Source organism: Aethalodelphis obliquidens, unplaced genomic scaffold (genome assembly GCF_003676395.1).
Source record: "Aethalodelphis obliquidens isolate GAN/ISIS:26980383/991018 unplaced genomic scaffold, ASM367639v1 scaffold39, whole genome shotgun sequence".
Classification (NCBI taxonomy): Eukaryota; Metazoa; Chordata; class Mammalia; order Artiodactyla; family Delphinidae; genus Aethalodelphis; species Aethalodelphis obliquidens.
This window is the reverse complement of record NW_020837983.1, coordinates 14,071,909-14,094,368: the sequence shown is the minus strand read 5'-3', so window position 1 is coordinate 14,094,368 and position 22,460 is coordinate 14,071,909. Positions and strand designations below refer to the sequence as shown.

General features: G+C 38.2%; 1 protein-coding gene across 3 annotated transcripts in view; it reads left to right on the top strand.

Annotated features, from left to right (window-relative positions):
- Positions 1–22,460, top strand: part of LRP12 (LDL receptor related protein 12) — an 84,266-nt gene that overhangs the window by 46,548 nt on the left and 15,258 nt on the right. For 2 of the 3 annotated variants that reach the window (XM_027131590.1, XM_027131589.1), the window contains one exon: positions 18,359–18,494. In XM_027131590.1, coding sequence (XP_026987391.1) covers positions 18,359–18,494 — 136 coding nt within the window. Of the gene's footprint in view, positions 1–11,253; positions 11,362–18,358; positions 18,495–22,460 lie in introns of all 3 variants that reach the window. The other variant, XM_027131591.1, reaches the window with a different exon arrangement.

Sequence of the window (22,460 nt, the reverse complement as noted above, 5' to 3'; positions counted from 1 at the left end):
ATTTACTGAACAATTACATATTTATAGCAAGATTGTTATATCTTATAATTGTTTATTACTATAATAAACAATAAATAAACCCAACAGCAGAACATTAAATGTACCAGGACCATAGACAGAACAGGTTGTAATGTGACAGAAGTGTGCGATGCTTAGATGGTAGAAGTGAAGTTTATCTGCTCAAGTGAGTGGGCCAGATCCATTGAAGGTAAAAAACAAGTTGCATTCAAACATTTGACATTTTCTTTTCCATTCTTTAACTTCGAGAATAAACCTTTTTTCACTTTGAGAATAATTCTTCAGTGTGAGATCATGTTAATTTTTTGTACTTTTGCTAAGGCATAGATTTAAAGATACTATGCATCTATTGTGCAAAAGCCAGTCACTTAGCAGGTAGGCAAACTGAAGTTTGGTTTTCAAGTTGACTAACAGACCAATACAAGTTAGGGGGTGATTTGATCTTAAGTTGCAGTGATAGAGATACAGTATCCAGAACAAAGTCCATCATAGTTCTTTACTCCTCCCTAACACAGTCTGATATTAGGTTTGTTTCTGGGTATCACTCTTGACAGAAGACACCAAGACTGGAACACTCTCAGAAGAAGATGTGAGTATACCAAAAACTATATCAAGGCTGATAGAAATGACTGAGAAAATTGTGAACTCCAAGGCCAATTTATCTTTGCTCATGTGCTGATTCTGCCTTACTATGTTTCCAGCTAGAATCACAGTAAACTTTAGAAATTAATAGTTTTTCCCATTCAGGAGATAGAAGTCATAGTTTGCTTAGCATTTCGTTCACCTGGAGTGCTTAAATTTAGAAAATGTAAGTAACATATCAATCGTTTTTATGCTCTTCCAGGAAAAAAATTGCCCTTTTATGTCCTTTTAAAAAAAGATAGAAAAGGTTGAATCTTCTGTATTCATTTTATCTTATGCTTTGCTAGCAAAATTCAAAATTATTCTTGCCCTTAGAAATTTTAGGATAAAGCTAGTTAGCTAGTTCCACTAAGAGTACTCTTCTGATCTTATTCATATTGTGCTGTGACCCTGTTAGAACTAAAACTGTTTTTTCTATTTTTCCTTCTATCTTTTTCCATATTTTGTACCTATCTTGACTTTTTAAAATATATATTATTTTACTGCCAGGTAGCCTCTGATTATTATTTGTTTGTTCTGGACATTAGTGAGCTTTAAGAAAGCAAGGAATTACCTGCCTTGAATAGAGTTGAGGACCAAGTGAATATTTTGGTCCTTAAAAAAATCACTAAAAATAATAGCAATAAAGATATTGCTGTGTTCATTCTTAAGTATCTGTACTAATACAGAGGAATGAATATCCATTTAATATTCATTCTGGATATAGGATATCCTGCTTGCCATAGAAATGTATGATTTCTGGAAATAAGTCTGCAAGTAATGAAAGAGTCTGCAGAGTGTGAGTGATAAATTAATATAAAGTTTTCTGCTTGCACTGATTTTTAACTTTTATTTAGTTTTTAATTTAAAAAAATTTTTTAACATCTTTATTGGAGTATAATTGCTTTACAATGGTGTGTTAGTTTCTGCTGTATAACAAAGTGAATCAGCTATACATATACATACATCCCCATATCTCCTCCCTCTTGCGTCTCCCTCCCACCCTCCCTATCCCACCCTTCTAGGTGGACACAAAGCACCAGGCTGATCTCCCTGTGCTATGCGGCTGCTTCCTACTAGCTATCTATTTTACGTTTGGTAGTGTATATATGTCCATGTCACTCACTTCGTCCCAGCTGACCCTTCCCCTCCCCGTGTCCTCAAGTCCATTCTCTACGTCTGTGTCTTTATTCCTGTCCTGCCCCTAGGTTCTTCAGAACCATTTTCTTTTTATATTCCATATATATGTGTTAGCATATGGTATTTGTTTTTCTCTTTCTGACTAACTTCACTATGTATGACAAATTCCATCCACCTCACTACAAATAACTCAATTTCGTTTCTTTTTATGGCTGAATAATATTCCATTGTATATATGTGCCACATCTTCTTTATCCATTCATCTGTCGATGGACACTTACCTTGCTTCCATGTCCTGGCTATTGTAAATAGAGCTGCAATGAACATTGTGGGACATGACTCTTTTTGAATTATGGTTTTCTCAAGATATATACCCAGTAGTGGGATTGCTGGGTCGTATGGTAGTTCTATTTTTAGTTTTCTGAAGAACCTCCATACTGTTCATAGTGGCTGTATCAATTTACCTTCAACACCAACAGTGCAAGAGGGTTCCCTCTTTTCCACACGCTCTCCAACATTTATTGTTTGTAGATTTTTTTTTTTTTTTTTTTTTTTTTTGGCGGTATGCGGACCTCTCACTGTTGCGGCCTCTCCCATTGCAGAGCACAGGCTCCGGACGTGCAGACTTAGTGGCCATGGCTCACGGGCCCAGCCGCTCCGTGGCATATGGGATCTTCCTGGACCGGGGCACGAACCCGTGTCCCCTGCATCGGCAGGTGGACTCTCAACCACTGCGCCACCAGGGAAGCTCTGTAGTTTCCTTGATGATGGCCATTCTGACTGATGTGAGGTGATACCTCATTGTGGTTTTGATTTGCATTTCTTTAATGATTACTGATGTTGAGCATCCTTTCATGTGTTTGCTGGCAATCTGTATATCTTTGGAGAAATGTCTGTTTAGGTCTTCTGCCCTTTTTTGGATTGGGCTGTTTGTTTTTTTGATATTGAGCTGCATGAGCTGCTTGTATATTTTGGAGATTAATCCTTTGTCACTTGCTTTGTTTGCAAATATTTTCTCCCATTCTGAGGGTTGTCTTTTTGCTTCCCTGGTGGTGCAGTGGTTAAGAATCTGCCTGCCAATGCAGGGGACACGGGTTTGAGCCCTGGTCTGGGAAGATCCCACATGCTGTGGAGCAACTAAGCCTGGGCGCCACAGCTACTGAGGCTGCGCTCTAGAGACTGCGAGCCACAATTACTGAGCCTGTGTGCCACAACTACTGAAGCCCGCGCACCTAGAACCTGTACTCTGCAACAAAGAGAAGCCACTGCCATGAGAAGCCCGCACACCTCAACGAAGAGTAAACCCTGCTCGTCACAAGTAGAGAGAGCCCACGTGCAGCCAAAAATAAAAATAAATAAAATAAATAATTTAAAAAAATACTGTATATGCTTTCCTTTGCTGTGCAAAAGCTTTGAAGTTTCATTAGGTCCCATTTGTTTATTTTTGTTTTTATTTCCATTTCTCTAGGAGGTGGGTCAAAAAGGATCTTGCTGTGATTTATGTCATATAGTGTTCTGCGTATGTTTTCCTCTAAGAGTTCTATACTGTCTGGACTGACATTTAGGTCTTTAATCCATTTTGAGTTTATTTTTGTGTATGGTGTTAGGGAGTGTTCTAATTTCATTCTTTTACATGTAGCTGTCCAGTTTTCCCAGCACCACTTATTGAAGAGGCTGTCCTTTCTCCACTGTACATTCCTGCCTCCTTTATCAAAGATAAGTTCACCATATTTGCGTGGGTTTATCTTTGGGCTTTCTGTCCTGTTCCATTGATCTATATTTCTGTTTTTGTGCCAGTACCATATTGTCTTGATTACTGTAGCTTTGTAGTATAGTCTGAAGTCAGAGAGCCTGATTCCTCCAGCTCCATTTTTCTTTCTCAAGATTGCTTTGGCTATTTGGGGGCTTTTGTGTTTCCATACAAAATGTGAAATTTTTTGTTCTAGATCTGTGAAAAATGCCATTGGTGGTTTGATGGGGATTGCATTGAATCTGTAGATCGTTTTGGGTAGTATAATGATTTTCACAGTGTTGATTCTTCCAATCCAAGAACGTGGATCTCTCCATCTGTTTGTATCATCTTTAATTTCTTTCATCAGTGTCTTATAGCTTTCTGCATACTGGTCTTTTGGCTCCTCAGGTAGGTTTATACCTAGGTATTTTATTCTTTTTGTTACAGTGGTAAATGGGAGTGTGTCCACAATTTCTTTTTCAGATTTTTCATCATTAGTGTATAGGAATGCAAGAGAGTTCTGTGCATTAATTTTGTGTCCTGAAACTTTACCAAATTCATTGATTAGCTCTAGTTTTCTGGTAGCATCTTTAGGATTCTCTATGTGTAGTATCATGTCATCTGCAAACAGTGACAATTTTACTTCTTCTTTTCCGATTTGGATTCCTTTTATTTCTTTTTCTTCTCTGCTATGGCAAAAACTTCCAAAACTATGTTGAGTAATAGTGGTGAGAGTGGGCAACCTTGTCTTTTTCCTGGTCTTAGTGGAATTGCTTTCAGTTTTTCACCATTGAGAATGATGCTGGCTGTGGGTTTCTCATATATGGCCTTTATTATGTTGAGGTAAGTTCCCTCTGTGCCTACTTTCTGGAAGGTTTTTATCATAAATGGGTGTTGAATATTGTCGAAAGCTTTTTCTGCATCTTTTGAGATGATCATATGGTTTTTCTCCTTCAATTTGTTAATATGGTTTATCACATTAATTTATCACATTGATCACATTGCATATATTGAAGAATCCTTGCATTCCTGGGATAAACCCCACTTAATCATGGTATATGATCCTTTTAATATGCTGTTGAATTCTGTTTGCTAGTATTTTGTTGAGGATTTTTGCATCTATGTTCATCAGTGATATTGGCCTGTAGTTTTCTTTTTTTGTGGCATCTTTGTCTGGTTTTGGTATCAGGGTGATGGTGGCCTCATAGAATGAGTTTGGGAGTGTTCCCCCCTCTGCTATATTTTGGAAGAGTTTGGGAAGGATAGGCATTAGCTCTTCTCTAAATGTTTGATAGAATTGGCCTGTGAGGCCATCTGTTCCTGGGCTTTTGTTTGTTGGAAGAGTTTTAATCACAGTTTCAGTTTCAGTGCTTGTGATTGGTCTGTTTATATTTTCTGTTTCTTCCTGGTTCAGTCTCGGAAGGTTGTGCTTTTCTAAGAATTTGTCCATTTCTTCCAGGTTGTCCACCATTTTATTGGCATAGAGTTGCTTGTAGTAATCTCTTATGACCCTTTGTATTTCTGCATTGTAAGTTGTTACTTCTCCTTTTTCATTTCTAATTCTATTGATTGGAGTCTTCCTTTTTGTCTTGATGAGTCTGGCTAATGGTTTATCAATTTTGTTTATCTTCTCAAAGAACCAGCTTTTAGTTTTATTGATCTTTGCTCTCATTTCCTTCATTTCTTTTTATTTCTGATCAGATCTTTATGATTTCTTTCCTTCTGCTAACTTTGGGGTTTTTTAAATTCTTTCTCTAATTGCTTTTAGTGTAAGATTAGGTTGTTTATTTGAGATATGTCTTGTTTCTTGAGGTACGATTGTATTGCTATAAACTTCCCTCTTAGAACTGCTTTTGCTGCAATCCCATAGTTTTTTGGGTCGTCATGTTTTCATTGTCATTTGTTTCTAGTATTTTTTTATTTCCTCTTTGATTTCTTCAGTGATCTCTTGGTTATTTAGTAGTGTATTGTTTAGCCTCCATGTGTTTGTATTTTTTACAGATCTTTTCCTGTAATTGATATCTAGTCTCATAGCGTTGTGGTCAGAAAAGATACTTGATACAATTTCAGTTTTCTTAAATTTACCAAGGCTTGATTTGTGACCTAAGATATGATCTATCCTGGAGAATGTTCCATGAGCGCTTGAGAAGAAAGTGTTATCTGCTGTTTTTGGATGGAATGTCCTATAAATATCAATTAAGTCCATCTTGTTTAGTGTATCATTTAAAGCTTGTGTTTCCTTATTTATTTTCATTTTGGATGATCTGTCCATCATCCATCCATGAAAGTGGGTGTTAAAGTCCCCTACTGTGATTGTGTTGCTGTCGATTTCCCCTTTTATGTCTGTTAGCATTTGCCTTATGTATTGAGGTGCTCCTATGTTGGGTGCATAAATATTTACAATTGTTATGTCTTCTTCTTGGATTGATCCCTTGATCATTACATAGTGTCCTTCTTTGTCTCTTGTAATAGTCTTTATTTTAAAGTCTGCTTTGTCTGATATGAGAATTGAGAATTGCTATTCCTGCTTTCTTTTGATTTCCATTTGCATGGAATATCTTTTTCCATCCCCTCACTTTCAGTCCATATGTGTCCCTAGGTCTGAAGTGGGTCTCTTGTAGACAGCATATGTACAGGTCTTGTTTTTTATCCATTCAGCCAGTCTGTGTCTTTTGGTGGGAGCATTTAGTCCATTTACATTAAAGGTAGTTATCGATATGTATGTACCTATTACCATTTTCTTAATTGTTCTGGGTTTGTTATTGTAAGTCTTTCCCTTCTCTAGTGTTTCCTGCCTTGAGAAGTTCCTTTAGCATTTGTTGTAGAGCTGGTTTGTTGGTGCTGAATTATCTTAGCTTTTGCATATCTGTAAAGGTTTTAATTTCTCCATCAAATCTGAATGAGATCCTTGCTGGGTAGAGTAATCTTGGTTGTAGGTTTTTCCCTTTCATCACTTTAAAATATGTCCTGCCACTCCCTTCTGGCTTGCAGAGTTTCTGCTGAAAGATCAGCTGTTAACCTTATCTGGATTCACTTGTATGTTAATTGTTGCTTTCCCTTGCTGCTTTTAATATTTTTTCTGTGTATTTAATTTTTGACAGTTTGATTAATATGTGTCTTGGCGTTTCTCCTTGGATTTATCCTGTATGGGACTCTCTGTGCTTCCTGGAGTTGATTATTTCCTTTCCCATATTAGGGAAGTTTTCAACTATAATCTCTTCAAATATTTTCTCAGTCCCTTTTTTTTTCTTTTCTCCTGGGACCCCTATAATTCGAATGTTGGTGTGTTTAATGTTGTCCCAGAGGTCTCTGAGATTGTCCTCAATTCTTTTCATTCTTTTTTCTTTATTCTGCTCTGTGGTAGTTATTTCCACTGTTTTATCTTCCAGGTCACTTATCTGTTCTTCTGCCTCATTTTTTCTGCTATTGATTCCTTCTAGAGAATTTTAAATTTCATTAATTGTGTTGTTCATCATTGTTTGTTTCATCTTTAGTTCTTCTAGGTCCTTGTGAAACGTTTCTTGTATTTTCTCCATTCTATTTCAAAGATTTTGGATCATCTTTACTATCATTACTGTGAATTCTTTTTCAGGTAGACTGCCTATTTCATCTTCATTTGTTTGGTCTGGTTGGTTTTTACCTTGCTCCTTCATCTGCTGTGTATTTCTCTGACTTCTCATTTTGCTTAACTTACTGTGTTTGGGGTCTCCTTTTTGCAGGCTGCAGGTTCGTAGTTCCCATTGTTTTTGTTGTCTGTCCCCAGTGGCTAAGGTTGGTTCAGTGGGTTGTGTAGGCTTCCTGGTGGAGGGGACTGATGCCTGTGTTCTGGTGGATGAAGCTGGGTCTTGTCTTTCTGGTGGGCAGGTCCACGTCTGGTGGTGTGTTTTGGGGTGTCTGTGACCTTATTATGATTTTAGGCAGCCTCTCTGCTAAGGGTGGGGTTGCGTTCCTGTCTTGCTAGTTGTTTGGCATAGGGTGTCCAGCACTGTAGCTTGCTGGTCGTTGAGTGGAGCTGGGTCTTAGCATTGAGATGCAGATCTCTGGGAGAGCTTTTGCCATTTGATGTGGAGCCGGGAGGTCTCTGGTGGACCAATGTCCAGCACTCGGCTCTCCCACCTCAGAGGCTCAGGTCTGACACCCAGCCAGAGCATCAAGACCCTGTCAGCCACACAACTCAGAAGAAAAGGGAGAAAAAGAAAGAAAGAAAGAATAAAATACAGTTATTAAAATAGAAAAAAATTAGTAAAAAGAAAAAAGTAATTAAAAAAAGAGAAAGAAGAGAGCAGCGAAACCAAAAAGCAGATCCACCAATGATAACAAATGCTAAAAACTACACTAAAAAAAAAACAACGGACAGTCAGTACCCTAGGACAAATGGCAAAAGCATAGCTGTACAGACAAAATCACACAAAGAAGTGTACACATACACACTCACAAAAAGAGAAAAAGGAAGAAAAAGTATATAAATATAAAATTAAAAGAAGAGAGCAACCAAATCAATAAACAAATCTACCAATGCTAATAAGCTCTAAATACTAAACTAAGATAGACGTAAAACCAGAAACAAATTAGATACAGAAAGCAAACCCCAAGTCTACAGTTGCTCCCAAAGTCCACTGCCTCAATTTTGGGATGATTCGTTGTCTATTCATGTATTCCACAGATGCAGGTACATCAAGTTGATTGTGGAGATTTTATCCACTGCTCCTGAGGCTGAGAGATTTCCCTTTCTCTTCTTTGAGATTTCCCTTTCTCTTCTTTGCTCGCACAGCTCCTGGGGTTCAGCTGTGGATTTGGACCCGCCTCTGTGTGTAGGTCGCCTGAGGGCATCTGTTCCCGCCCAGACAGGACGGGGTTACAGGAGCAGCTGATTAAGGGCCTCTGGCTCACTCAGGCCGCAGGGGAGGAAGGGGTATGGAATGCGGGGCAGAGGCTGGTGTGACGTTGCAACAGCCTGAGTGCAGTCAGTTCTCCCAGGGAAGCTGTCCCTGGATCCCGGGACCCTGGCAGTGGCGGGCTGCACAGGCTCTCGGGAGGGGAGGTGTGGATAGTGACCTGTGCTTGCACACAGGCTTCTTGGTGGCTGCAGCAGCAGCCTTAGCGTCTCATGCCTGTCTCTGGGGTCCACGCTGAAAGCTGTGGCTTGCACCCATCTCTGGAGCTCGTTTAGGCGGTGCTCTGAATCCCCTCTCCTCGAGCACCCCAAAACAATGGTCTCTTGCCTCTTAGGCTGGTCCAGACTTTTTCCTGGACTCCCTCCCGGCTAGCCGTGGCGCAGTAACCCCCTTCAGGCTGTGTTCACGCTACCAACTCCAGTCCTCTCCCTGGGATCCAACCGAAGCCCGAGCCTCAGCTCCCAGCCCCCGCCCACCCCGGTGGGTGAGCAGACAAGCCTCTCGGGCTGGTGAGTGCCGGTCGGCACCGATCCTCTGTGCAGGAATCTCTCCAGTTTGCCCTCCGCACCCCTGTTGCTGTGCTCTCCTCCGTGGCTCCAAAGTTTACGCCCCCCCGCCACCGCCCATGAAGGGGCTTCCTAGTGTGTGGAAACTTTTCCTACTTCACAGCTCCCTCTCAGAGGTGCAGGTCTCATCCCTATTCTTTTGTCTCTCTTTTTCCTTTTCTCTTTTGCCCTACCCAGGTACGTGGGGAGTTTCTTGCCTTTTGGGAGGTCTGAGGTCTTCTGTCAGTGTTCAGTAGGTTTCAGTAGGAGTTGTTCCACGTGTAGGTGTAGTTTTGATGTGTTTGTGGGGAGGAAGGTGATCTCCACGTCTTACTCCTCCGCCATCTTGAAGGTGCCCCCTGATTCTTACCTTTTAAATGATAATTAAAAGCTTTCTCATCTTAGACTAGTAAATATTGCTGTTAGAGTGCTACTACTTATTTCCCTAAAAAGAAAAGTTCAGTTTGCTGACTTCTTGAAAAAATTAGAATGAAATTTGGAGTAATTCTCAGGGATAGTATCACGTCCAACCTCTCTCTCCTTCCGGCTCAGTCCATCCTTAGTGTGTTGACTGTTCTGACATTTCCATTATGACAGCTCAGCTATTAAAGGAGTCAAAGAAATCAAGATGCTAAGTGCGAGCAACAAACCCAGTCAAGGGCTTCCCTGGTGGCGCAGTGGTTGAGAGTCCACCTGCCGATGCAGGGGACGCAGGTTCGTGCCCGGGTCCGGGAAGATCCCACATGCCGCGGAGCGGCTGGGCCCATGAGCCATGGCCGCTGAGCCTGCGCGTCCGGAGCCTGTGCTCTGCAACGGGAGAGGCCACAACAGTGAGAGGCCTGCATACCGCCAAAAAAAAAAAAAAAAGCCCAGTCAAGTTGCAAGAAGGGGATTTTCAAACTGTAGAAGTTTCTTCCTGGCCAGGACTTCTTTGGTTCCCTGTTGAGTTGAGGGCTGAGCTGTGTCATACGGGGCACAGCCTGCCAAAGGACCACTCTTGTACTTCCACGTCATTCATCTTGCAGATTCTGATACTCACTTGGTACTTTCCCTGTGTTGTCAGTGACCCACGGCCTTCATACTAAGTATGCTTGCTTTGTAAACTCTGACCAATCTGTCCAGTATTAAGTATCTTTAAGAACACAACCACTTTTCATTAATCACCCAGCCTTCTCTACTTTCCTCTTCTCTGTTTCTCTTTCCTTTGAAATAGCTCCCTCAGCATTCACTGCATACCCTTATTGCTTCTATTCTGCCCCATTCCCTAATCAGCTAACCTATAGTTAATGTATATATGTACGTTTTATTATTTAAAAGTTTTAGAATCCTGTTTACAAAGTCATTTTTTTAATTCCAAAGAGACTAAGAAGCAGTTTCTTCCTGCCTGCAGTCCCCATATAGATTTGTAGCAAATAGGAATAGAAGCTTTAAATCTAAGGATACCCTCTTTCTCTGTGTTATCATAGATCCTATACCTTTTCTCTCCACATTAATATAGGACCAAGACATTTTTTACCAAAACAGACCGTTTTTATCTTTGTTGAAATTCTGTTGAGGCAGCTTTCCGCCCACCCCCTGATAATTATTCCAGGTGTCATAGGGAGCTCCCTAGTGGGCAGTAGTGTGTCTTAGTGGTTAAGAGTGCAGCTCTGAAGCCTACTGCCTGTGGTCCAATCCCAGCTGTGACACTTTTCTGACCTTAGGAACATAACTTCTCTGTGCCTCCATTTTTTCCTCATTGGTTAAATAGGACTAATAATAATAAGAATTAAATGCGAAAAGACACAAGAAAAGGAAGTGCCTGATAGGCAATAACATTATCGTCAGCCATGGGACCCACAGACCTGACCACACACGCCTCATTTTGAGTATACTCGTGGGCCTTGAACTTGTGAACCATAAGCTTCTGACTTGTGAAAATCTCATCTTCAGCACTGTGCACCATACTTAGCCATAAGTTTTCAAACTTAGCACCATACTTAGCCATAAGTTTTCAAACTGGTGCCCTTCTAAATTGGTGTCTGCTTTCCATACTAATCATCTAACTATACATTTTAATTTTCCCATGTCTCGGTGCCTTTTATTGCTTACATAGGCACAGCATTTGCCATTTATTGCTCGATTCACTTATTACCCTCAGACTCATTCGTACTCTCATCCCACATGGCTGTCCAACAGTCACCATTTGCTCACTAATTTATTATTTTGAAGATGGTATTTTATTAATTTCATTTATTTCCGTTGGAATCAAACCCTTCTTATTCGTATTTTCAGCATGTGGAATTGCTTTTGTATTTAACAGCCAAAATGGAGTTAGTATTTATAAAACACTCTATACTCTGAAAAACGAGATGGCCAAATGATAGTGACCACGGTTGACTATAAATGCTGTCCTTCGCTTGTGAACAGGGTGAGCGTGCTTTTGTTTCATACTGAAACTGTCATAAAGTAAAATTTTACAAGTAGTGGAGCTTCTGTATTTGCTTCTTAGCTGATCTCTTTGCCTCACCAGTTTCCCTTCCCACAGGTTACAGTACAGCAAAGTAATCTTCACAGAATATTTGTATCATATCACTTCTTTTAGCAGTAGCCTATCTTGCCTTAACTGGTATCTATAGAATTGAGTCATTAAATTCTTTTAATTTGGAATGTGCTCTTTTTACTTCTTTTCAATGAAGGAAATACTATGTTAAAAGTCGAGTAAACTTGACTTACATAATGCAGGCCCAAATGTAGGACTTATTTTTTCTGTTTAATAATACCCCATGCCCTATGATGCATTGCTTTAAATTACTTTATGCATTATATCATTTAGGATCATATTGTCTTGTATGTTCTCATACCTGTTTATGTTTCTTGGATTCAGTTAGTAAGCATAAATCATTTTTACGAAACTTCAATGTCCATGAGAGCATTAATTTTCTTCATTCTCTTCTTTTGTGCCCTTTTTTTTTTTTTTGCGATACGCAGGCCTCTCACTGCTGTGGCCTCTCCCGTTGTGGAGCACAGGCTCCGGACACGCAGGCTCAGCGGCCATGGTTCACGGGCCCAGCCACTCCGCAGCATGTGGGATCTTCCTGGACCGGGGCACAAACCCGTGTCCCCTGCATCGGCAGGCGGACTCTCAACCACTGCGCCACCAGGGAAGCCCCTCTTAGCCCCTCTTTTGTGCTTTTCGTATTGTATCTTATGTACTTAAGGTGGTCAGTAAACATAGCTGATTTTTACTTACATTTCAGTTTTGTGGTTTGTTAAAACCAAAGGCACAAAGATTTCAGGTCCCTTTTAGCCATAAAGTGCCAACAACCCTTGTCGGTTTTGAAAAGAAACCCAATTCTTCATGTGTGGAACAGGAAATTGTACTTTTTCTTTTAAAAGTAGCTCATTTCTAACCATAAATTTCCTTGCGTGCCTCTTTTTTTCAAGCTTTAAAAACCATGAAATCTCAAATTGAAGGGCAGTTTATTCGACGTTACTTTGAAGTTACCCTCTTCTCTCCCATGTAGCCTCTAAAGGAGAGGTCGTTGGACCAGTTTATATTTTTTAAATGGTTGCTTTAAAGATAATAGGTATGATGGACTAATCTAGTTTTAAAACCATAGTTATTTGCTTTTCTGTGGGACTATTGCACAAGTATCAGAATAAACATGAAGAAGTCTTGAGTGTTTCTCAATCAGTTTTATCCTATTTTCTAAACTATACAGTGGGATCTTTGTGTTTTAAACCCGGAAATTGTCAAAATCTTATTAAGAACTCCATCAGAGAATCTCTACCTATTTATTCTTCAGTTAATTCTCCTTTTCTTCATTGAGAACATACATGGTAAATTTAAAACTGTATATATTTAGTTTAGCTTTTTAGTGCATTTTAACCAGTAGTATTGTAATAATGCCATTTTCTTTTATTTTTCATTCCAAATGTCCTGTACACTAGATTCACTACAAATGAAATAGGCTTTTGGGGACTAATCAGATAACCTAATCACTGCATTCTCCTGTGAAGAAGTCTCTATCCAAGTTGAAAGTTGCTACCTTTTTTGAATGAATGTTTAGAACTCTTTTAATTTGGGAGCTTCTGTTTCTGGAGTTATGGGAAATTTATCAAAAGTAGAGTTACATATCATCATCATCATCCAAAATACATGAGCATTTGTTTATATCGAAAGATACTGACTAAAGTAAATTAAATAGATTTTTTTTTGGTAGATATTTGTGTTCTGAGAACAAAAAGTTGATACTGGTTATTAAGTGATATATTAAGGAAGCAAAATGAACAAAGACTAAAATATAGTCATTCCTGCCATAATGCCATGTGTGTGTTCCTGGAAAATCTCACATTCTGCAAAAGTGAACACTAAACTAACAGGGCTTATGAGAAAGGTAGTGTTGGTACAGATTGCTTCCAGCTGTGTAACTTTTTAAGTATAGCCCTACCAAGTAAAATATCGATCCAGATGGCAGCACAGATATCTTCTGACGTTTACACCTAGACCCAGTCCATACGTTGCAGCCATGTACTCTGGAGTTCATACTTCCTCCTTGAAGATATTTGCTTCTAGTGGAGACCAGTTTAATCAAAACTAAAAACATAATTCGGAGATACCCTTCATCAATTAAGGTGTTTTATTTTATTTTGATAGTGGGGAAAGGTGTTCACATCTCCGTCTATACTTGTAGCCTCCCAAGATAGCTTAATATAAAGGAAAGTCAAGTAATTCTTTAAACCAGTAAAAGTAACCACTTCTTGCAGTAAAGGAAGGTGCTTCTGTAGGGGTTTTCTCCTGCCCCTGGTTACTTCAAATCATTAATATGCTGGGAATAAGATCTTTCACAACTTTGCATTATACTGAGAAGATTCCTCTATTTGCCAATTACATATAAACTAACTCTATTGAAGAAATAACCAGACAGTAGCTATTGATAAAATAACTATGTGTAAACAATAGAGAAGATACGGCTAGAATAAATGGAGGTAAGAGAAGGTCAGGTTTGGTACATCCTAAATTGGAGTATAGTCAAAATCTAGAAAGATGAGGTTCAAACTAGCAGAACCAAATAAAAATTTTCTTTAGAGCAAAAAGAAATTCATTCCATAAAGCAATGTTTTGTGAGTATGTATCCCAACCCATGTCAGATAACCAGTTAATTGTGGCATAATTTCCCATTCTTTCGAGAGTGTAATGGTGCCCAGCACGTATTAAATGAACAATCACTGCCCTCTTTCCCATTTAGCCTGAACACTGCCTTAGCAATCATCTCAGTACCTCATTCCAGGCATTACTGCCAACCAATCTGATTTGGCATATCTTGTGACGTTATTTATTAACAACTTGCTGTAATCCAAGCAGTGTGCTAATTCCTTTACCAAAATAATTGTATTTAATTCTTGCAGCACTCTATGTGGTAGGCAGTTTTTTGAGGAAGTGGATGCTTAAGTATTATCAAACTGATTGCGGGGCTTCCCTGGTGGCGCAGTGGTTGAGAGTCCCCCTGCCGATGCAGGGGACACGGGTTCGTGCCCCGGTCCAGGAAGATCCCACATGCCGCGGAGCAGCTAGGCCCGTGAGCCGTGGCCGCTGAGCCTGCGCGTCTGGAGCCTGTGCTCTGCAACGGGAGAGGCCACAACAGTGAGAGACCCATGTACCGCAAAAAAACAAAAAAAACTGATTGCAATAATAAGTCACCTCAAATCCTTTATGGAAAAGGGTATAATATGAAATGAATAATAGTATAAATATAACAAAATAAGAAAACAGTGAAATTACAGTTGATGGTAGATACTTAAGCTGAAGTGTTATTATAAGTTGGGAATGGGAAATCATTATGAGATACTGAAATAATGGAAAAGTAGAGGACTCAGAAAGCCAGTTGGAAGATTGGGGCAGATATATAGGAGAAAAAGCAAGCCTTGATTTAAGAGGTGGTGAAGGCAGCCTCAGGTTCTGACTTTGAGATTTCTAGTTTTAGCTGCTGTGAGCTTTATTTCCTGTGCTTAAAAAATCCTTGAGATTGCTTGTGGTATTCTTAAAGTAAGTTTCCTTTTTACTTGAATTAGGTGAAATGACTATTCCTTTTGCCAAATATGATGGCTAAGATAATAACGGTTCAGAATATAGAATAAAGAGAAGGATTTGAGAAACACGCAGTTCTGATCATGTTGAATTTGAGGTTGGAATGTCCAGTGGGCCCTTGATTGTGCAAAATCTCTGGGTTAAAGATTTTTCAATTCATGAACTATAGATCATAGTGGAAATGTAGGAGTGAATGAGATCTTCCATAGAGAGTGAGAAGAGTAGAAGGCTTGGGCATGAACCATGTACACCAGTACATCAGGAGCTCTCTGAAGAAGAAGGATCTAGTGCTAGAGAACTAACACTGAGTAGTCTGAGTTAGAACCAGAAGAGTGATGTCAGCAAAGTCAAGGTAGTACCGTATCAAGAGGAAAAAAGTCACTGCCAGGTGCTCTGGAGAGATCAGGTACCATTGGGAGTGAGGGTACATTTGATTTGGTGGTGAGCTCAGTGATGGCCTTTGCTTGCTAACACAGTTCTTAAGGGGTAAAGGTAAGGATTGGAAGTGTGATCTCAGTGGGTCAAAGAGAAAATGCAAAGTGATGAAATGCGAAGAAAATGTATCAGTGCTTCCTGATAAGTATCAGAAATCTAGTGGAAATATATTATGATGATGAGGGGGGCCATAATTTAGGGCTGAAATAGACCTTAGAGATATCCAAACAGCAACTCCTTATTTTAACACATGAGGAAACCAAGTCTTAAAAAGGTTTAGTCGTTTATTCTGTGGCAAAGCTAATAGTGGCAGATAGAACAGATGGCATCTAGGTCTCCTGATTCCAAATCTGCCAGTATATGTAGGCAAACTCTAAGCTCAAAAGGGAGGGAAATTTTTTTATGATTTTTAATGTTGATCACACTGAGCATTTGGATTTATTCTTTCTCATATATAAAAGGGAATAAGTTATGGTTCTGCTAGAGTATATTAATCTACATGCCCAATGTATTAATATTGTACGTATAAAAATGTTGATAAAAAGCCACTGGCTGGATCTAAAACAAAATGCCAAACTCAGTCATGTTGCAAAATTTAAGCAAAATATGTATTCATAACCCGTTAAGAGAAAATAATTTTGTTTTTGATTGGTGAGAATCATTAATATTTTTAAATAATGTTATAAAAGTACTAAGTGAATTAGAAATGTAAAATACTGAATCTTAAAATAACCACTCTTTTTTACGAGTGGTATGTCTTATCCTTTGGCAATTGTGTGAAAATATTCACAACAGTATTTTTGAGCATCCAAACCAGATCATAATTTCTTTAGTCTTTGGTATAAGAGCACCACCTATGGGTTTCTCAGATGTTTGGGGAAAAAAATTTAAGCAAAACATAATAAAATTATTTCTAGTTTTTCCCTATAATTAGTCTCTCCATCTCCATTTATTTAAAGGTTAAGAGTTGTTTGCTTTGTCATAGATTATTCCCACCCAGTTTTTGGATGTGTCTCACTGCTGTTAGATCAGCTAATAAGTATTTCAGTACTTATATGCCATTTACAGTGTTATACTTGTAAGTTAAACAGTTTAACTCAAAATTGTATTATTCTCTTTAATGTAAATGAATCTTTTAATGAAAATGAACAGTGTTTTACATCCTGGGGGAGAGACGATAATAGTTTTTGCCAGTTTATTTGTATGTTTGTATCTTCATGAACTTAAGAATTTGTTCAGTATGCTGCTACAAAATGGCAAGAGGAGGTAAAGAAAGAAAAAAGGTCTTATAAATGATTTAGGCATCTTTTCATTAATTATTGTGATAATAACTCATTAGAACAAGGTTGGAAGCAAAACTCTGGCACTTCAGTGTTAATAAGCCCAAAATAGAATCACATTTGGATAAATTTAGTCTTTTTCTAAAGTATCAAATTACACTTTTTTGTAAGGGAAATTTTACTCTTAATGAAATTTAACAAAAAAAAATCGGAAGCTTTGTGTGTGGGCAATAAGATGTATGCTTAGGCTCTTGATATATTATATCCTTGTGTTTTATGCCATGAATCTCTGTGTCTGAAAAGTGATTAAAATCAAGATCCCTTTGGCGGTATACCCTGATTCCAGACTAGACACATTTTAGGCGTGAGCCTGCAGAGGTTTAAAACCTCGACTGCATGTTTTTTTCAGGGAGTGGGTTATTCTATAGAAATAAGTGTTGACTCTTTGAGCAATATAGCTTGCTTTTATTTTGATCATTACGGATACAAACTTTGTAAAATCACTTCCTAGCATAATTACCCTAAGTTGAGCAGACTGTAACCTCTATTACACACACACACGCACGCACACACACACGCACGCACGCACACACACACACACACACGCACACACACACACACACACAGTGGTCGTTTAGGCAGCTGCTCTCCCCACTTCTAATTTGCTCCTTCTAATCTGCTCTTACTTTAAAAATAAGCTAATCCAGTTTGTCAAAATTGTATCAGACAAGAGGTTCCAAGATTTTACATTTTCCTGAAGGTTTAAACATTCATTGCATTTTCTTGTAACCAGTGACTCTTTTACAAATTAAGGGAGAATAAATTGTCAGATTATCAGCAGAATTCTGGATTGGTAAAATGTGAACTGTGAGAGTTCAAGATAATGAAAGGAGAAGAATACAGGGAAAGTGTTGGTAGTAGTTTAAATTTATTCTCTATTCTAGGATATTTAGATGTCTAACCACATCATGCTACTTTAATCACTGACTATTTCAAGCCTTTATTTTTAAAATAATTTAGGAATCATTTATGACCCTGTAATAAAGTTTCGAAGTATTCATGGAATGAATTAAAGAACTGCTTTGAAGTAATTTTGAAGTAATGTTTTGCTGCCTTTATCCAATCATCCACTAACTTCTTAACAACCCAGCATCTTACTGTTACGTTTATACGTGCTTTCCTTTAATTATTGTGTTCAGAATACTATTTATCTGATTTTTTTAAATTTAAAGTGTCCAAAAAGTAGTTCAGTAAAGTTGAACTTTAGCTGGTTTATAATAAAATAAATTTAAAAGTGAATTTTGAAAAAAGATAGATGGATCAACTGATCTCCATGGCTAACGCTAGCAACTTAACAATTTTAATGTTATTCAGAGATCCAATTTGAAAACTTCCACACCTCCCTAAAACGTTGTATTTAATTAGAATAAGATACTTTGACTAAAAGGGAAGAAAATAAAATAATTTCATTAGAATAATAAAAGCTTTTTAAGGTCGGCAATACTATATTTTATTGTATATGATTTGATGTCTGAAGTTTTCTTTTTAAATAAATACTGATTTACTTAATGCTTTGTTTTAAAGGATAATAATTAGCTAAGACTGCTTTGACTATCTTCCAGCTTGTGGAGAAACTCCAGAACAAATTCAAGTACCAAGTGGTATAATCACGAGCCCAGGCTGGCCTTCTGAATATCCTGCCAAAATCAACTGTAGCTGGTTCATAAGGGCAAACCCAGGGGAAATTATTACTATAAGGTAATTCAGATACCTTCCTGTATTATTGTATGATATTTTATTACAAAGTATAAATTCAGTTTCCAAGTATCATTGCTCAACATGCAGTAGATGATTTTTCAGAAAATATAGTAAATTATATTTATCAGTACCATCTTGAGGGTAGGAATAGCAACCCGTTCTTCCTCTTTTATTAGGGCATGTGTTTTGAATATTTTCTAATGGCGGTAATGAATTTGCACTGAGCCATCCGTATTCTTCTAGGCAATTTTTTAACAAAAGGTACACATTTGCAAAACAGCTTATTAGGATCAACAGTGTAATCTTTGGCCATGAGACAAATAAACAGGACTCAGTAATCCACTTGGAGATCTAACCCATAATCTTGGTCTTGTTAGTAGAGTCCTCTACCATAAGGAGTTAAAACATGATTGTAGGCTACGTCTGTGTATAAAACTTGAAACAAGCTGATGATGGATAAATACTGTGTCTAGAAAAATCTTTCTTTCATGGCACTGAGACAATAGAACATTTGTTAAGAATACAAAATGAAAGATACTCCTAGGGGAAATAACCATAAGTTTAAGATCCTAAGAATAAGTATGATATAAATCAGGAAAATTAAGATTATTTTACAGACATTTAAAATTGCAGAGAAAAACTGTGGGAGTAAGATGTTAAGGAGGAAACATTCAGTGGAACTAGATATTGCTTGCTTAAGGAAATTATATCAAAGCTATTAGGAAAAAAAAAAATTTGCCTGAAGGGGAGAAAAAAAAATAGTGTACCTAAACAAAGAACCATGACACAGTTAAGAATGCCATTCCTGTCACAGACAGTGCAAAGGCATCTTTGACATTCTTTCATTAATTACATTTTTATAGGTAAGGATCATGGAATTTTAGATTTGGAAGAGACCTTGCAGATCATAGACATATCCCTTAGTTTCACAATTTTTTACAAATGAGATTGTAAATTTAGCCTATTTTTGAATCTTTCCATGCTCCTTTTTTATATTCATTAACTAATGAGAAAACCAGTCTCTTGAGGAACACAACTGTAGTCTATCCCCTTTTTTCTGTGGCAGCCGTAAAACAGGGACATATGGTATGTTTTTCTTTGGTTCCTCTCTGCCCCAAGCCACATCTTTTGGAACACTGGAGCTGAGCTTCTGTGGAAGCTGTAACACTCCTCTGTGGGAAGTATGATCCCTTGCTTGATGGATGGGTAGGATGTACCATTAAGGTTATCCTTCTGCAGCAGTACCAGTGTTGGAATCTGAACAATATGCCTATTTTCTGTTACTTATAACATGACTAAGCACAAATGTGTTTACAAAGTAATATTTTACCATAAGGATTCCAAATATTTTTTAAACATAAAACTAGACTTTTTGGAGATTTTTTTTCTTTTAACCTAAAAATCCAACCCCAAATTAAATTTGCAGCGTACCAGCTCAGTTATGTAAAACTTGGAAATTCTTGCCAGCACAAAGGAGGTGACATGGAATCCTGCCATCTGGTTCTGATCATGTGTTGGATCCTTGAGATTTCACAAAGCTACGCTAAAAACCAAGCAAAATAGTGAAATGCAGAACAATATTGGAGGTGAGCTCCACATCTAAGGGAAGAGTTCCTAAATTCTGGATGGAGTTAACAAATTTGGATTTACACAGCTAGCCTCATAAAATCAGAAAGTAATTTTAGTAATCGTCCTAGTTCTTATTGAAACCATTAACATGGTAATACCAAATTTTAAAAAGATGACACACCCACATAATACACAAAGAAAGTCAGGTTTCACTTGTGAACATTGGTGTAATATCTTAAATATATTGTTCAAAAGAAATTTATACCATAATCAAATTCAGCTCATTTAGACACACAATTGAGTCAATATTAGGAAATATTAATTTACCATATTAACAAGTCACAGAAAAGGTATATGATTACCTAGACTAGACAGATGTTTTAAAACTTTTTGGTAAAAACAAAATCAAGATTCATTCCTGAGTTTAAAATAATGAAAATCTAGATAAAAGAGAGAAACTAAAATTACCGACTATGAACAAACAATATTTAGACCTCTCCGTATAAAACTGGTTAAAGATGGTGATATATAAACATTTTTATCCCTTCCCTTTAAATCTTCCCAAATCCACAAAGGCCACCTTATCCACAGGAGGTAGAGGATTGGATTCTGGTTCCCTGCTTGAAGCCAAGGAGTAGGGTCAGGATATTTTGCTCAAGAAAGGAGGCTGAAAAAAACTTCTACTAACCACTGCTTGAACTTTCATGGGGCTGAGAGCTTAGAAAGGTAGGAGACATACCATAATAAGTAGGAATTTAACTAAGTCCCCACTGACTCTGTAACCGGGTCTACACTACTACTCTGAACCACCATCTTAGGACTGGTTTTGGGATGGAGACGTAAGTGGAGGTAGCTACAAAACATGCCGTGGGGGAACGTAGGAGAAGATAAAATTTTAAAAACAAAACAAAAACAGCACCAAAAATCTTTCACAAAAGTGTGCAACCCAAATTTCTAGAATGTTTGAAAAACTTTAATACTAACCAAAACAGCCAACAAAATCAAGTTGGAACAGATTTACTACAGGTGTTGTACAGTTTAATATATTGGGGTCTTTTTCTTAACCTTTTTTATGCCATGAACACTTTGGTAGTTTGGTGAAACCTATAGATCCTTTCTCAGAATGTTTTCAAATTTATAAAACAAAACACATAGCATTACAAAGGGAACCAATTATTCCTGAAGTATAGCTATCAGGTATTTTTACAAATTTATAATATGATAGTACATATATGCTTATTTATTAACGTATTAGTGAGCAAGCCATGCTTTTAACAATTATAATTTCAAAGTGGTTTTGAGTGTAAATAGTTATTCTAGATCTCTATTAAAACTGAAATATAAGATGAAATTATCTGTGATTTCTATTGGTGACAGTGTGAGAGGTACTATAAAAACTATTCATGGGACTTCCCTGGTGGTGCAGTGGTAAGAACCCACCTGCCAATGCAGGGGACACGGGTTCGATCCCTGGTCCAGGAAGATCCCACATGCTGCGGAGCAACTAAGCCCGTGCGCCACAACTACTGAGCCTGCGCTCTAGAGCCTGAGAGCCACAACTGCTGAGCCCATGTGCCACAACTACTGAAGCCCGCATGCCTAGAGCCCATTGTCTGCAACAAGAAGCCACCGCAATAAGAAGCCCGCGCACCACAATGAAGGGTAGCCCCCCCTCACCGCAAGTAGAGAAAGCCCACATGCAGCAACAAAGACCCAACGCAGCCAAAAATAAATAAATAAATTTATTTAAAAAAAAAAAAACTATTCATGGTTTGTTGTTCATATTCATAAGTGAAGGAAATGTTAAATTTCAGTTACAGATGGGTGAAAATAAAGTTGTAAATTTTTCTACTGAATTTGAGAATTTGAGAGAATAGAAACACTGAATACTCTTACTTGGACTTTATTAAACCAAAGCAGAGGGAAAGAAACTTTTTTAAAAAACCTTCAAAAACCTATTAATACAGAAGAATACAGGAAAGGAGGAAAATGAGAACCCCGCTCCCCACCCCAAAGAGAAAAGCTATTCAATCAAAAAAACTCACTTAACCTTTAAAAGATAGACTATCCAATCAGGTTTATTGGTTGGTTGATTGATATGATTCCTCTCCGATGGGCTTAATAAGAACATACCTAAAACAGCACCAACAGAAAGTCTAAAACATGAAGATAGGAGGGCTTCCCTGGCGGCACAGTGGTTGAGAGTCCGCCTGCCGATGCAGGGGACGCGGGTTCGTGCCCCGGTCCGGGAAGATCCCACATGCCGCGGAGCCTGCGCTTCCGGAGCCTGTGCTCTGCAACGGGAGAGGCCACAACAGTGAGAGGCCCGCATACCGCAAAAAAAAAAAAAAAAAAAATGAGGATAGGAAAAGATAAGCTATGGAAGTACATATCAGG